This window comes from Equus quagga, chromosome 10 (assembly GCF_021613505.1).
Source record: "Equus quagga isolate Etosha38 chromosome 10, UCLA_HA_Equagga_1.0, whole genome shotgun sequence".
Taxonomy (NCBI): domain Eukaryota; kingdom Metazoa; phylum Chordata; class Mammalia; order Perissodactyla; family Equidae; genus Equus; species Equus quagga.
Genome location: NC_060276.1, coordinates 84,980,659 through 84,997,140, shown reverse-complemented (window position 1 = coordinate 84,997,140; position 16,482 = coordinate 84,980,659). Strand labels below are relative to the sequence as shown.

General features: G+C 42.3%; 1 protein-coding gene across 3 annotated transcripts in view; it reads right to left on the bottom strand.

Annotated features, from left to right (window-relative positions):
- The window catches only part of SLC9A7 (solute carrier family 9 member A7), a 153,687-nt gene that overhangs the window by 55,096 nt on the left and 82,109 nt on the right, over positions 1-16,482 (bottom strand). For all 3 annotated transcript variants that reach the window (XM_046673911.1, XM_046673912.1, XM_046673913.1), the window contains exons 4-8: positions 15,176-15,252; positions 12,143-12,255; positions 3,699-3,804; positions 3,234-3,375; positions 1,364-1,469 (exon numbers count right to left, since the gene is read on the bottom strand). In XM_046673911.1, the coding sequence (XP_046529867.1) occupies positions 1,364-1,469; positions 3,234-3,375; positions 3,699-3,804; positions 12,143-12,255; positions 15,176-15,252 (544 nt within the window). The remainder of the gene's footprint in view (positions 1-1,363; positions 1,470-3,233; positions 3,376-3,698; positions 3,805-12,142; positions 12,256-15,175; positions 15,253-16,482) is intronic.

Genomic DNA, 16,482 nt, shown 5'->3' with positions numbered 1-16,482 from the left:
AACCCTGTAGATACTATGCTTTTTCCTATATAGCACAGCATGGATATGCTGGACAAAGGGATGATTCACGTCCCGGGCGGGATGGAACAGACGGTGTGAGATTTCATCACGCTACTCAGAACGGCGTGCAATTTAAAGCTTATGAATTATTCCTGGAATTTTCCATTTAATATTTTCAGACCATATTTCACTTGACTGCAGGTAACTGAAGCCGTGGAAAGTAAAACCACAAATAAGGGGGGACTACTGTATTGAAAGCTCCCCCTGCCCTCACCACTCATATCAACCTTTCTTTCTCCCAATCCTGCCTTCCTTCAGAGCCAAGGCCCCTGACTTCCGCCATGCTCCAGCTTTAAGGGCATTCTCTCCCTTCCTCTAAATTCCTACTGAATTTATCATGTATTTGGCATTTAGCATTCATTCCCTCAAAGAGACCGTGAGCGCCGATCAGACACTTTTGTCATATTCCTCTCTGATCTTAGAATGAATGAATTTAACTGCAGACCAATGCTTTGTATTTTTGCATGGTCTAGGGCTTCAGACAAAATGGATCCAGAGTACTATATCATTTATGCAAGCCCTGATGATCCAGATTTCTGGTTGATGGTAACCATTTTGTTGTGCAAAACAATTGACACACCTGGGACTCTGCCTACACATTTACAGATAATTGCCAAGTTTTAAGGAAGTGAGACATTTTATAACGCTGCATATAAAGATGTTGCAGTATTTTGAAAACACGATAAAAAGACTTCCTAGCTACCTGGATTTATGTATAGCAATTGTACTTGAGTTTTCTAATGGAAAAATTCAGTGATTTTTTTTTCTAATAAGAGAATGTGAGGAACTAAAACCACATGATCACTCACACTAATATATAAAACTGGCACCATAAAAACAAAGTATTGAAAAACAATGATTAAACAGACCAGAGACAAAACAAGGAAAAACTGTGTTCACACTCATCTGACTAGATGCAAAATTATCCTTAAAAGGACACATATTTTGCTTGTTATTGCTACTATTTGTAAAATTACAAAGCAATCTAGAGAAGGCTACAAATAATGTTAATATATTCAGTAAGCTTTGCAGCTAAACATCTACTTCTAGTTAGAATAAGTACTCAAAGACATAACTGAGTTTGAAACAATAAATTTTATCCTTTAAAAATACGTAGCTTTGGGAGACTAAATTATCCATAAGGCAGAACACCAGCCTTGCTCAGCAATCCTCCATATGGACACTCAGTGAGCAGTTAATCAACTCCATGCAGCTGCTATTTAAGAATTCTTCCCTCCCCTCCAGCTCCCACAGACCCCGCTACTGTGGGGAGAAGGGTGGCCCAAGGGTAGAGAAAACCCACCTGTAAACCCACAGGCCTCTGCCAAAAGGAACGTGCTCCAGGACATCAAGAAGAAGAGTGCCGTCTCCAGCAGGGGGAAGCAATGCAGCTTGGTAAACTTGGTCACGTCGGCCCCTGTCAAGGAACTCGTCTCCAGGAGCAAGTAGCAGGGTCACCAAGAACCACACTCTACTGGCCCAGGACCCCCTCCCTAGGGGCTAGCCTCTCCCTTCAACTCTTCTTCTGGGGCCCCAAAGCTTCTGCTTGGATTTAAAGTAACAAAAATTAAGCTTTCTAGTAGAGCAGAGGTTACCAAGGGCTGGGAGAAGGAGGAAAGAGGCGATCTTGTTTAATGGGTACACAGTTTCTGTTTAGGATGATGAAAAAGTTCTGGAAACAGATAGTGGGGATGGTTAAACAACATTGTGGTTGTACTTAATGCCACTGAATTGTATACTTAAAAATGGCTAAAATGGCAAATTTCATGTTATATATATTTTACCGCAATTTAAAAAAATTAGTAATGTAATACACCAAAAACCACTGAATCGTACACTTCAAATGGGTGAACTGTCTAGTACGCGAGTTTTATTTCAATAAAGCTGTTTAAAAAAATTTAAGTTTTCTAAAGAAACTGGAAATGGGTTTTCTGTGCTCCTTACAATGTCCACAGTTCTGAGGGGCACAGTGTTGGCCTGAGGTGTGACTGGCAGGGTAATTTTGGAAGCGCCGGGAGTGCCTCAGGCAGGCCTGGGAAGACAAAGTGGTGACACTCGGACATCTATGGGTCATTAGAGCCTGAGTCCACAGCAGGTGCCTAATGAATGCATGAGAAAGAAAGAAAGAAATGCACAACTCTTGGGGCAACTACCAGGTGCTGGTGTCACCTTTTGGGACCAGAGATTCCCCTCCTAACACTGCCATTCCATGGTGGGCCAGCCTGGAACCATCTCAGGAGTGGTTTCACTGAGCAATATGAGTCCCCAGGGCATCAAAAGGGCTTCTGTGAAGAAAGCCATCTAAATCTGCGCTGTCCAGTATGATAGCCGCCAGTCACGGGTGGCTACTGAACACTTAAAGTGTGGATAGTCTGAATTGAGATGTACTCTAAGAGCAAAATACACACCATATCTCAAAGATTTAGTACACAAATTGAATGCACAAAATCTCAGTAATAATTTGTATAAGTTTTGTTAACAATTTGTGTAGTGACTGCAGGCTGAAATGATGTGACTCACATTTGTGGCTCCCACTACATTTGTATTGGACAGTAGTGATCCAAATGCCCACGAAGAGAGGATGAATGGCTCAGCACACCTGTGGAGGGGTTGCCTGCTCATTCCACACTTCGCTTTTATGTTTGTTGGTTGCTTGGTTGGTTTTTGACTAAATATTGTGCACAGTCCTTTGCTTAAGGAAGACCACCTTACAGTATTCCCACTGACAGCCCCCGGCTAGTTAGGGCCACGTTAGCCCAGCAGACAGTAGCCGCGAGCTTGAGGCTAAAGTACTTCTCAGCCTGCTTCCTCCCGGCCTCCCGTGAGGTGGTCCCTGATTCCCAGCCTCCTCCTGGCTTTTCAGCTCTTTTCACTCCCCTAAAACTGATGCTTTCCCAGAGCTCCTGTCTCCAACTGGTTCATAGGAGGAGAGAAAACACAAAGGTGAGACAGGGCTAAGCCTAGAGTTACACTCCCAAACATTTTCTCAGACCCTTAGCTAGGTACTCGACTGCCATCTTTCACCAAAGGGACACACTTCAGGAGCCTCCAGACCCCAGTGGAACAACCTCTTCAAGATTCTGACCTGAAAGGAAGAACTGAGAACTTTCTCTTTATAAGTCTCATGCCACATAATTATACCCAGGCAGGGGCAGAAACTGCAAAAAGGATATTAGAGCAGTTACAACACCAGTCACAGCTCCCATGGTAAAAGAGCCACTAAATATACCTAGAAAGATGCCAACGGACTTGAAAAAGGCCGCAGCATCAAAGGCGTGAGTGTTCAGCCCCGCTGGCTGGTAGGCAACAATAGACCTGGAGTTTAAAAAGAAGAGAGAGTTAAAAAGGACTGTGCTGTTTTACACCATGGTACCTAAAAATATCGACAACCACAGGTATCTACAGTCTGCCGAGCACTCTCCATGGTGTATTCATGTAATTTACTCTGAATCTGATATCAGCATTCAGATTGCCGCCAACTGGACAAAGCAGCATAACTTTACCAACAAAGTTGATAAACATCATTTAGAAAAACACCCGATTCAATACTTAACACTTTTAAGACAGGCCTCTGAATCTAGCCCAGAGCATTCAGGAAGCCAGAGTCTCTCTTCCCGGGGAGAAATATTGTTACTTACGAGGAGAGGACAATGGCAACAGCATCATTCAGGACGCTTTCTCCAAACAGAAGTGCATAAAGGTCCACATCTGCATGCAATTCATTAAATATCGCCAGTACAGTCACTAAAAAGTGGGCCAAAAACATATCAAATTAGTTTCAGTTTCTAACTTTAAGCCACTGATGACAAATTTATAGAGGCCAATCCTATCTTTGGCGGGATAGGGTGGTTTGGGAGACAGGGAGTCAAAGACGGGTTGTCTGTGTACGGCAGAAAGGAAAGTGGCAATCTTCCCAATGGGAATGAGGTGTGATATGATGCTTGATCTAATAACGCTGCCCCGAAACACTGCGCTTCCCACTGTAATCCCAACACACTTTGAAAATATCTCTACTACAGAACTTAAAAAAATAACCACATTCATGTGATTTGGCTCCATCGGTGAGTTGAAATCTCTTTGAAGGCAGACACCCTATTTTGTTGACCAGTGTGCTCCCAGAACCCAGCATAGGGTCTAGGCACAGAGAAGGCTTTAATGAAGGCTTGAGAAAAAAGGAAGGTCTTCATTTATGACAGACTACATAATTATACTTCTTGTAGTCTTCACATTTCCTAGGCATTCGAAAATCAGCCATTCTCTAGATCAGCAGTTCTTAAACTTTTGGTCTCAGGACTCCTCTACACTCTTAAAAATTACTGACGCCCCCAAAGAACTTTAGTTTTGTGGGCTATAGCTATCAATATTTACTGTATTAAATAAAACAGAAAAAAATTAAATATTTATTCATTTATAATTACTAATATACCCATTATACATTAACATATTTTTCGTGAAAAATGACTACATTTTCCAGAACAAAAAAATTAGTGAGTGGAGAGCCATTGGTTTTACATTTTTTCAAATCTTTTTAACATCTGGATTACTGGAAGACAGATGGTTCTCATATTCGTTTCTGCATTCAATCAACAGTCAATATCACATGTTACGCAGCCTCTGGAAAACTCCACTCCACCGTACACTTGTGAAAGAATGAAAGTGAAAGAGACAAATAATGTATTACTATCATTATTAAATCAGTTTTGACCTTATGGACCCACTGAAAGGGTTTTGGAGTTTCTCAATTTCAGTTCTACTGACATTTTGGGCCAGATCATTCTTTATTGTGGTGGGCTGTCCTGCACACTTTAGGGCTATAGCAGCATTCCTGGCCTCTACCCACAAGATACCAGTAGCACTGCACACTGGCCCCCAAGACAAGAAAAATGTCTACAGACGTTGCCAAATGTCTCCTGGGGGGCAAAATCACACCTAGTTAAGAACTGCGGCTCTCGATACACACATGCAGGCAGGGTTCTCTCTCAACACTCACACCGAATCGCCTTCTACTCTGTTAATTTCCACCATAAGGACTTTAAAAACTAAAAACCCACTTCCCCAGCTTCCCTTGCAGTGAGTGCCAGCTCTTCTTGCTTGGAAGAGGCGGAGAGGCTGGACACAGTGCAGTCATCTTGCCTCCATGGGGCAACTAACGCGCGTCTGAAACCCCAGGGTTGTGCACTAGAAAAACCGAGTGCCTGGACACCTGCTCAGGACCATTAGTCAAGATAAACAGCTATTTGGTTAACCTAGTATTAGGCATTACTAACTGATACAAATAGAAAACCAAACCAAACAAATACTTAGCTTAGTGAGTTATTATGAGCCAACCACTCTTGTAACCATCATCCATTTCAAGAAATGGAACTTTGCCAGCCCCCCTGGAAGTCCCTTCATATGTTCCATCCCAATCTTAAACCCCTTCCTTCACTCAAAAGTAACCACTAACGTCATTTTATAGTAATCATTTCTTTGCAGTTCCTTATAGTTTGATCATCCAATGCATATTCCCTGACACTATCATTTGGTTTTGCCCATTTTTAAAATTTATTTTAAAAAATATTTTATACCTCTCTTACTCCATGGGTTCCCCCTCCATTCCTTTCTGTTGGCTCTCTTTTCATAATGCCTGTTGTTTGGTCCTCTCATTTCTGAATTTTCCAATCCTGATTATACAGTTCTTTCATAACTTCTATCATTTTCTTAATTTCCTTTAGCTTCTGCTGGAACAGTAATAAAGTTTCATTGGGACCCTATTTTTCTGATATGACTTTACTATTTGTAACTTTACTATTCATAGGGGTTACCCTCATTTTTCCTTACAATATGTTTGCATGAAGCTCAACGTCAATCCATTTCTGCTGCTCACATTAAGTGAGGTGGGTAGTGGGGAGAAGGCCCAGAACAGCTATCCCAGTTTCGTGGGTCTAGGGCTCCCCCTTCTGGTTTTACATTGAAGTATTAAAAATACGGCCTCTGGGTATAGCCACCTCCCCAGTACTCTCTGAGATCCACTTCCTTTGGTCTCCTCCTCCACGTGTATCTGAGTTATCTTTCTCCTTTAATGCCCCATCATTCAGGGTCTGTGGTCCTAGCAGTTCATTTTTAGAGAGCGGCTCTGTCCTTCTAGAGAGATCTTTGCTGAGTATTTTCTGAGAGCCCTGAGGGCCCCGCTCACTCCAGCAGCCTCACACCCCCTCCAGTCTCCTGGCCCTCACCCATAAATTGAAGCCCATAAAGCCCCCGCTCCCAAGTTTTAACTGTTGTTATCTGAGGTGCCAACAAAGTTCTTTACTGCCAGTGGGGACCCCTCCTTTTGAGTGTGAACACTTGTGGGAAGTTTCTGGGCTCCCTGACAGTCAAAGTGATGAGCAGCCGCCTCTTCCCCGCTCCGCTTCCTCCCGCCCGGCTGCTGTTCCTCTCCAAAGTCGCAGTGCTGCTGCCGGTTTGACTCCGCCAGTCGATATGTGGGCATTCACGGGGCTGCTCTATCGGCTAGTTGTGTCTCTGTGTCTTTTTCTTTTGCTGTCCTGCTTTCTCTGTTTCTGTTAGCGATTAAGGGAGATTGCAAAACTACACTGCTCTCATTATGCCTTCCTTTTCAAAAAGTTTAATTCATTTATTGAGAATAAGCAAAAAATAATTTGGATTTGAAAAATGTCAACTATATCATGAGGCTGCTCCAGATAATCACAAATTTAGGCCCTAAAATTACTACTCTGTGCATTCAGACACTAACCAGACATCAACGGGGGCACTGCCAGCAGCTATGGTTCCTAAAGGACATGTCATCTTCATGACACAAAATCAACCGCTTTCCTCCACCCTTAAATACAGTTCATCAGGTCACACAACAGGAAAAATCTTCAGGATTAGGTTAAAAAAAAGTTCTTATTTTCTGGATTATTACATGAACAAGATTTGGGGCTCCTTAAAAGAACCTGTGATGTTTTTATGTGTCAACTTCACTGGGCCACGGGGTACCCAGATATTTCATTAGACATTATTCTGGGCGTAACTGTGAGGTTCTGGATGAGATTAGCACTTGAATCAGACTGAGTAAAGCAGACTGCTCTCCCTAACGTGGGTGGGTTCATCCAACCCACTGGAGGCCTGACCAGAACAAAAGGGCAGAGGAAGGCAGAATTCCCTCTCGGCCTGCCTGTCTTCGAGCTGGCAGTCAGTCTCCTCCCGCCTTTCGACCTGAACTGGAGCTACGCCACTGGCTTTCCTGGTTCTCAAGCCTTTGGACTACAGAGTTGGGGACTGCTCAGTGCTATGATCTCAGGCGCCAATTCCTTATAATCAATCAATCAATCAATCTCTCTCTCTCTCTCTCTCCACACACACACACACCCCTCCTATTTGTTCTGTTTCTCTGAAGAACCCTAATTCATACATAACCTTTACTCTAGTAGTTTATCATTATATGACAAAAGAATTGTCTTGTTTTTAACCCAATGTTGAAGAAAAACTAACAACAATAATAAAAACAACAATAATTATTAAGGACTCAACATGAAGCAGGCATTGCTAATCATTTTACAATCTCATTTAGTCCTCATAAAACTCTAGGTGGGTAGCACTGTCATTCCCCCAATTTAGAGATGAGAAAACAGGCCCTGTATGATGGGCTGCTTTCTGCTGCAGTATCAAAATTCCTAAAATCTCAGAAGTTGAACCCAAGAGAAGTTTTATCTGTTACTCATGCAACACGTCCACTGCGGGTTGGCACAGGAGGCCTCTGTTCACTTCAGTCACTCAGGGACTCAAGACTAGTGGGGGCTAATCTCAACGAACAGAGCACAGGGCTGGCAGCCCAGGAGACCTGGGCACCAGGACTTTATCAGTCAGGGTCCTGGCAGGAAACAGATGGCACCCTCAAATTGAGCAATCTGAGGAGTGTTCAATAAAGGGTTATTTATAGAAGTGTGGGCAGAGCACAGGAAAACCACAAAGGAGAGGGCAGTACTTGCACTGGAAACAGGGAGCTTTTATACCATGCCAAGGCTCAGAGGGCCCACGGAAGGCGTGACAACCAGAACCAGGAGCTGTGTGCAGAGGGTTGCCTAACAGGAGCCGCGACCTTCGATCAAGGGACACAGTCAGCCCACAGGGACCCTCCATCTCCACCCTCCTTACAGTCTCCCGCTGGTGCTCCCCTGTGGACAAATCCAATGGGAAACCAGAGGCAATGGAATCTTTGAAATCTTCCATACAAGTCAGCCTCCTGGCACTGAGAGGAGGGTAGAGAAGGGTGACGAGTAAATCTGGAGGGACAAACAGAAGCCATCCAACTGGCTATGAGAACTTGGCACACAGCAAAGTCCGAAGATTTAGCGAAGTGAAGGTTTGAGCCACATGATTTTTGAAAGCACTTCTGACTTTTAAACACTGTTTTCCTAAAATACTACAGCTATATAGTAAAAAAAATAATGTACTGTTAATTCATTTATCCATGAAAATAAAAGCTAGCTTGCATAATTAATAGTAATAACAATTAACACAGCCTGAATTTGGCTGCTCTGAATTTCAGTTTCTCATTCTCCCTGCCTATCACCTTATAAAGCAGGGCAGGAACCCTGCCATGCCCCTCCTGAGCAGGCCTGTGCCTGACCAAGATGAGGAATACTGGTCCTGACAACCGGAAGATGATGAGGGGCTGGTGACAGGCTGGGTGAGTGGCTTCTAAAGGTGGGGAGTAAATAGACTGCTCCTTCCACAGCAGGACCCTTGAAATCAGAGAGCAGGGTCACAACAGCTGTTTCCGAATGGACATGAACTGAGAAATGACAATGAACTGACTGAAGACCACTGGCACAGGTATCTAAAAGTGGCGGGAAAAATAAAAGAATAGCAGATATAGGAAGAAGGAAAAGTCAAGAACCTGAATTTGCTCATTCAACTAACTATGCTCGAACACTGCATCTGTGTACTAAAGAGCACTTAGCCCTTGCAAACACTCAATACAAAGCGGCCAGTATTAGTATGTACGAATAGACTTGACTCGAGAGCTGTGGGAGCAAGTAGCCGAAGGAGTAAGGAAAGAATAACTAGGCAGGTGGCTGATTTGAACTGAGTTTCAAAGGGTAAGCGAAAGACCGACCAGCCTGGGTGACGCAACTAGAGAATTACTGTCTGACAACACACGCCACAGATTTTGAAACCTGTGAGTAGGTCTGATTGACTCAAGGGATACAAAAGTGACAGAATTAACACGAGAAGAATCACTTCATGATGGTTCACAGGAAGGAACAGCACTCATTTTCTCCTGTAGCTGCCTAACAGTGCACCACAGGCTGCAAACTTACATGTTCTTCCCTGCTCCATCTAAAGTAACAGTCCACAAAGATGGCATATGGCACCCATGACACATAACCACAGAACGGAGAGGGCTCCTGGTCACAGAGCAGCCTACCCCACCTCCCACATATGGTGTCCCCTTCAACGGGAAGACCAAAGACTGGTGTCTTGAGCTAAGCATAGTATCATCAGGGACAAGGACACTTATTCTTCCCTATCAGTCAACACCACTACATATCCCAATACCAGAACTCCTGTTTGATGCACCAGGCACAAGAAGTCTACTTGGTCTTACTCTGCACTTAAGTTTTTATCACTTTTATGGTCCAAGTTTTCAAACAGATTTTTAGGAAGTTGGTAAAACACTTTTAATTTACAAAGACATTCTACACTTCAGAAAGATTTCCATTAAAAAGCAGTGAAAGTTAATGTCCTGATATTTAATAAGTCTAAACTTTCAATTTTCTAGAACTTTCATTTATATAAAACCTTTACTGTGCCAATATTCACAGTCCAAATAAAAACGGTATACCATGGTAATGCCTTCCATTATTTTCTGCCACAGCACAGACACATTAAAGTGAAGTAAACAATTACGAAGATAATCTGGAAAAATAAGCCTTTCTATCCAACTAAATGATATAGCACTAACAGCTCAGAAAACAATATCAGTAATCTTTCTGTTACACTAACCTCCCCTAATGCTTGTTGGTGGTACTAGTAAGAAATTAGTAATAAAGTTATAGGCAAGTATAGTTACTAATATATTTTTGGAGAGACTAAACACCTTTCTTAGACTTATGAAGGATCTATTTCTCAAACAGACACACATTTGGAGACAGTCACAGACATCATAGTATTAAAACAATAAAGTTACTTTTCTGAGTGTTCTTTAGAAACATGCTTGAGTTAAGTGATGACTTGGTATATATTTTTAAAAAACATGGGGAAAACAGAGAACTCTCTGCCTGAGTCAGATGTGCATAGAGACCAACATAACTAGCAGATGCTATGCTCAATGCTTAACATGCCTTATTTCATTTAATCTTCACAATAGCCCTAGGAAATAGGTACCATTGTTCCTGCTTCATAAATGAGGAAACTGACGAGGAGGAGACAAAGTGTGCCCAGGCCACCTGGTCAGTGACTAACAAAGCTAGAACTTAAACCTCTGTCTGCAACTCCACATCCCACATTCTTTTCCCAAACCAGGCTCCTTCAAACAGTCAAGTCTTCAATATCAATTTACTTAGTGTTTGTAATAAAATATGGGGGTAAGAGAGGTCAATCATTTTGGGGACATCGAGATTTTTCAGAACCGCACAACTGTCTAGAGCTGTGCTACCCAATGTAGTAGCCACTAGCCACAGGTGGCTATTTAAATTTAAATAACTTAACATAAAATAAAATTTAAAATTCAGTTCCTCGGTCGCACTACCCCACATTTCAAGTGCTCAACAGCTACATGTGGCTACTGGCTACCATGATGGACTGGGGAGATTATAGAACATTTCTATCATCACAGAAAGGTCTATGGGATAGCTCTGATCTAGAGGACCCCCAAGAGTCATGGTGAAGTTGGGGGGAATCTTAGTATCTTTAAGATCATTACTGCCCAGAACGTTGGAGGGCATCAGAGACCTTGAGAAGACCTTTCCATCTCCGCTATTAGGACGGGATCAGCTCTTTCCCCATGAATTCTTTCCCTAAGATGTACTCTTAATAGTTGACATTAGAGGAAGGAACAGCTGTAACTAGTTTATATGAATTGATTTAATTATAGGTCTCAACTTGGAGAGAAGAGCTTTTTTGTTTGTTTTTGAGCTGCAGGGGAGGAGGGGCATATAATAATTCCACTTTTAAGAACTGCTTCAACTAACACTTGAAAAATACAAGGTAAGAGATTCATGAATAGGAACCATGTCACAGTGCGCAGTTATACAGGAACATTGCACAAAAGGAGATTACAAATTAAATTACATTCACTACAGGTACCAGTGTGCATTTCCACTAAGAAAAGGTATTATTTTAAACCAAATGATATGTTTCCTACAAGAAGTCAAAAGAACAACACTGAGTAAGAAGACAGTCTAAGTGTAAAAATTATAACCAAATTAGACATTCCAAAATGAAAGACAAAGGGAAATACAAGTGGAAGCAACCCAAGTATCCACAGGTAGATGGATGGAGAAACAAAATGTGGCATATTCGTAGAATGGAATATTATTCAGACTTAAAAATGAAGGAAATTCTGACACATGCTACAACATGGATGGACCTTGAGGACATTAGGCTACGTGAAATAAGTCAGTCACAAAAAGACAAATACTGTATGATTCCACTTATGAGGTATCCATGGTAGTGAAATTCAAGAAACAGAAAGTAGAATGGTGGTTTCCAGAGACCGAGGGGAGGGAAAAATGGGGAGTTACTGTCTAATGGGTATAGAGTTTCAGCTTTGAGCGATGAAAAAGTTCTGAAGGTCGGTTGCACAACAATGTGAATGTACTTAACACTGCTGAAGTGTACACTTAAAAATGGTTAAGATGGTAAATTTTGTTATGCGTTTTTACCACAATAAACAATAATAATTGTAAAAGGGAAACGTATGCCCTTTTGAGAAAAGTTCTCTAAGTTTGTTAGGCCACTTACTGGTCTCTTCCTCCACGATCCCATGTTAACACTACAGTCTCCCTATCGCAACAAAAGTTAGTGATGGCTCTGAACTTTGTAAGACTTGAATAATGGAATATCATGATGGTAAAGTCAGATATGTAAATACCTGGGTCAGTAGCAGAGATAATTGCTCCAAAAAAGAGACAATCTGTGTAGTAAAATTTATCTGAGAGCTGCCCCACAATCTTCATGAGCTTCACCACACCATACATGAGATTTCTGCAAGAAGGCAAGGCAAACTATGTGAGAAGGAGGAAGGAAAAGAACCCTCTTAATCAAGCAACAGAGCACACGTGCAGGCAGAGCGGTACTGGAACACTGTAGTGCAGGGGAGTTTTGTGCAAACACCAGGCAGCTGCTGTGGGTAGACACTTACCAGGAACATGTACAATAAGTCTTTGGCACCAAGTGATAGTTTGCAGTTAATGTCATCTTGTTGAAACATCTAAGCATTCCATTTTTAAAAGTTCTGCTTACTTACAACTATTAAGTATGGTCTTCAATTGGCAACAATTAGTTAAGGCATCTTAAATGACTGGGTAATAGAGAAGAAAAGAAGAGAAAGAACCCTGCATCACGTGTCATAAATTGTGACAAAAGTCACAGGATTCTAAGATAGTACTTTAAAGTCATGGAAATGAGCAGACTGGATGAAGCTGAAGAGAAAAAAAAAATGAGTTGGTCACAAAGATCCGAGGGATCGACCTTCTCTGCCAAGAATTATTTCAAAGAATGTAAAAGAGGCAAAACTCTCTACACATCCTATTATAATATCAGTGTACCCGTCACCATATCTTGCCTCACACGCTGCATGGGTCAGGCAGGCCATCATAGCCCTCTTTCTGCTGTGCAGAATGTGACATGGCCCAAGAGGGACCACCAAGCTAAATATTTCAACTGGGCCAGGGCACATTACCTACAGGACAGCTTACATATTGGGTGAGGAGTGTTAAAAGGCCTAGTACCTGTTACTAAGGGTGTGTGTGTGTGTGTGTGTGTGAGTGTGTGTGAGTGTGAGAGTGTGTGTGTGAGTGTGAGTGTGAGTGTGTGTGTGAGTGTGAGTGTGAGTGTGAGAGTGTGTGTGGGAGTGTGTGAGTGTGTGTGTGTGAGTGTGAGTGTGAGAGTGTGTGTGAGTGTGTGTGAGTGTGTGAGTGTGTGTGTGTGAGTGTGTGTGAGTGTGTGAGTGTGAGTGTGAGTGTGTGTGAGAAAGTGTGTGTGTGTGAGTGTGAGAGTGTGAGTGTGAGTGTGTGTGTGTGAGTGTGTGTGTGTGTGTGTGAGTGTGAGTGTGTGTGTGAGTGTGTGTGTGAGTGTGTGTGAGTGTGAGTGTGTGAGTGTGTGTGTGTGTGTGTGTGTGTGTGTGTGGTGGCGGCAGCAGCTGTAGGTGTTAGAGGAGCAAAAATAACCACCGAATAGAGAAATTAAGAAAACAATCCCATTTACAATTGCATCAAAAGAATAAAATACTTAGGAATAAATTTAACAAAAAAATAATAATCACAGAATAAACTCACTGTACGCTACAACCAAGACTCTAATAATATAATAATAAGATTCTTGATGGTAAGGACCATGTCACTGCTCACCTTTGTATCCTGGGCGCCTAGAACAGTAGATTGACTACGTTAGTAACTCAAGAACTATCTGCAGAATTGAACCCTTTCGAGAATAAAGAGCTATAACTTAATGCTTGCCTACTGTGCGCCAGGCACTGTTCCAGACTCTTCAACAGTTCTATTTCAATTCACAGTAACTCTATGCTACCAATTTGATTTGCCCTTTGCTGCTTATCAAAGGCTTCTTTCATCTTTGATATATTTCCTGAAACGAGACCTTCCTCTCCACTTCCTTCTACCACAAGCTGAGACCCGGGCAGTCGACTTCTCCCTGGCAGCCTTTTCCCCAGCTTGCCTCCCATCGTCACCAGTGCCAGTTATCTAACTTGTCACTCTTCAATGGCTTGTCTCTTAAAGGACAAAGTCTAAGCTCCTCCTTTTTTGGTGGCATAAAAGGCCCCTGCCTTTATCTCTAGCTTTCCAGCTAATTTTTTTAACTGAAGTCCATACTTCACTCAGATTTCCTTAACTTTTTATCTAATGCCCGTTTTCCTGTTCCAGGGTCTCATCCAGGGTAAAATTACATTTAGCTGTCATGTCTCTTTAGTCTCCTCTTGGCTATGACAGTTTCTCAGACTGCTTGTTTTTGATGTCCTTGGCAGTTTTGAGGAGTACTGGTCAGGTATTTTGTGGAATGTCCCTCAACTGGAACTTGCCTGATTTTTTTCTCATGATTAACCTGAGGCAACATGTTTTTGGGAGGAAGACATAAAGGTAAAGTGCCATTCGCATCACAAATATCACGGGCTCGGAGTATCAACACGATTTACCACTAGCGGTGTTAATCTGGATCACGTGGCTGAGGCAGCGTTTGTCAGGTTTCTCCACTGTAAGGCTACTCTGTTTTCCCCCTGTGCACGCTGTACTCTTTGGAAGGAAGTCACTATGCACAGCCCACAATCAAAGTGCTAAGCTCCATCTCCTTGAGGGGGAGTATATCTATACAAATTATTTGGAAATCTGCACAGGAGATGTGTCACTTTTCTCCCCATTTATTTATGCATACAATCAATTTAAATAGCCACCTAGCTAATAGCTACCATACTGGACAATGTAGCTCTAGATTTTAACTGCCATCATCACAAATATCAAAATACTGGGCTCTGGTGGCTGCCAGGAGTTGGGGGGTGGGGGAAAGGGGAAGATAGTGCTCAAAGGGCGCAAACTTCCAGTTGTAAGATGAACAAGTCCTAGAGATCTAAGGTACAGCATGGTGATTCTAGCCAATGATACTGGATCATATACTTGACTGTTGCCTAGAGAGAAGACCCTAAATGTTCTCACCACAACAAAGACGTGGTCATTATGTGACGGGATGGAGGTGGCAGCTGATACTATGGTGGTGATCATTTTGCAATTTATAAATGTATCAAATCGACACATTGTGCACCCTAAACTTACACAATGGTATATGTCAATTATCTCCAAATAAAGCTGAGGAAAAAATACTGGACCCTGTGAACCCATGTGGATCTCATCTCTTTGGAAAGTGTGTTAATTTGGTTATATGACAAAGAGTCACTTACCCGATAATGAAGCAAGAAACAGCAGTCCCCAAGAAGGCATAGGCCAGAATAGACCCAAGATTTCTGAAAAAGTGTCTCTGAATCAAACAAAAAAGCAGGAATCACATTGTGATCTTTGCCAGTGAGCATTAGAAACACGTTAAAATTCTCTACAAAGTGAGACTTACTGCTCCCATTACGTCAAGTAATAGCTGAAATTCCTCCTGAATAATACTATTTAGCCTTGAACATCATGGTTTTAAAATTCCTTAGTCCCGCCAATCACTGAGCGAGCAAGCAGGGGCTTAGCAAATTTCAGAGAAAACTACTCCAGCTGATTATATTAAATTATGTTAAGAGTGCGTGTGTGTGCACACACATGGGCAAGTAGACCAATCATTTTCATAGATTTATTTATTTCACTCTAGTGATTCAGCTAGTCACTTCCAGATCTGGTGGTGCTTGAGAAGATCACTAAAGATATAAGTTTGCAACTAATAAAGTATGAAAGTGTTATCTAAGGAGCTTTCCGCTTAATTCAGTATCAGAAAACAGAGTGTCCTAAGTATCTGCTCATGGGATCTGACGTGTCTCCTGACATTCACCTCGATTAATCTTTGGAGCCTGGGAGGGACAATAGAGATAGATGTGGGGAAACAAGAAACAGGTGGTTCTACTTAAGATGGGCACGTTTATAAGTTTATATGTATGTTTATAAGTTTATGTATATGTATATAAGTTGATACATTTATACCAATATAAGAGCTAACAACTATTCAGAAAGAGGTGGCAAAACCGCAGCCCTCTCACTGCTTCTGTATATTCACTGGTTACCTTAAAAAACACACACACACAAGGATTTACCTCTCCTAAGTCGTTAGGTCTGTGGGTATTCTGATGGGGAAAATTCCTATTCTTGGGACCCTGAGCCATGGTTCTTATACTCCTCAAGGCATAAACTGTTCTCATTGGACAATCAGAACTACTTAACAAAAATAGACAAGTAAAATCCCCAAAACACCCTAATTAAACAGGGGCCAGAAACATCTTATCTAAAAAATTAAAAAGGCAGGAGAGCCCAGTGTGCCAGCTGAGCAACGTCAGGGAAAGACAGGGCAGAGGAAGAAGAACTCCGCCCGGATCAAGCAGCCACCATGAAGTGTGACCAGACAAAGGGCTGCGGGCGTCCTCTGGCCTGCATTCCAGACAGAGGATCAGAGGCCTAGGCTTCGGCCTTCCCCAGTGCTTGCCCCTCTCTGAGGCTGTGAAGAAGGTGTCAAGGAATGCCTAGTGCCCCAAAGCCACGTGCTCAGAAGAGAATTTTTCAA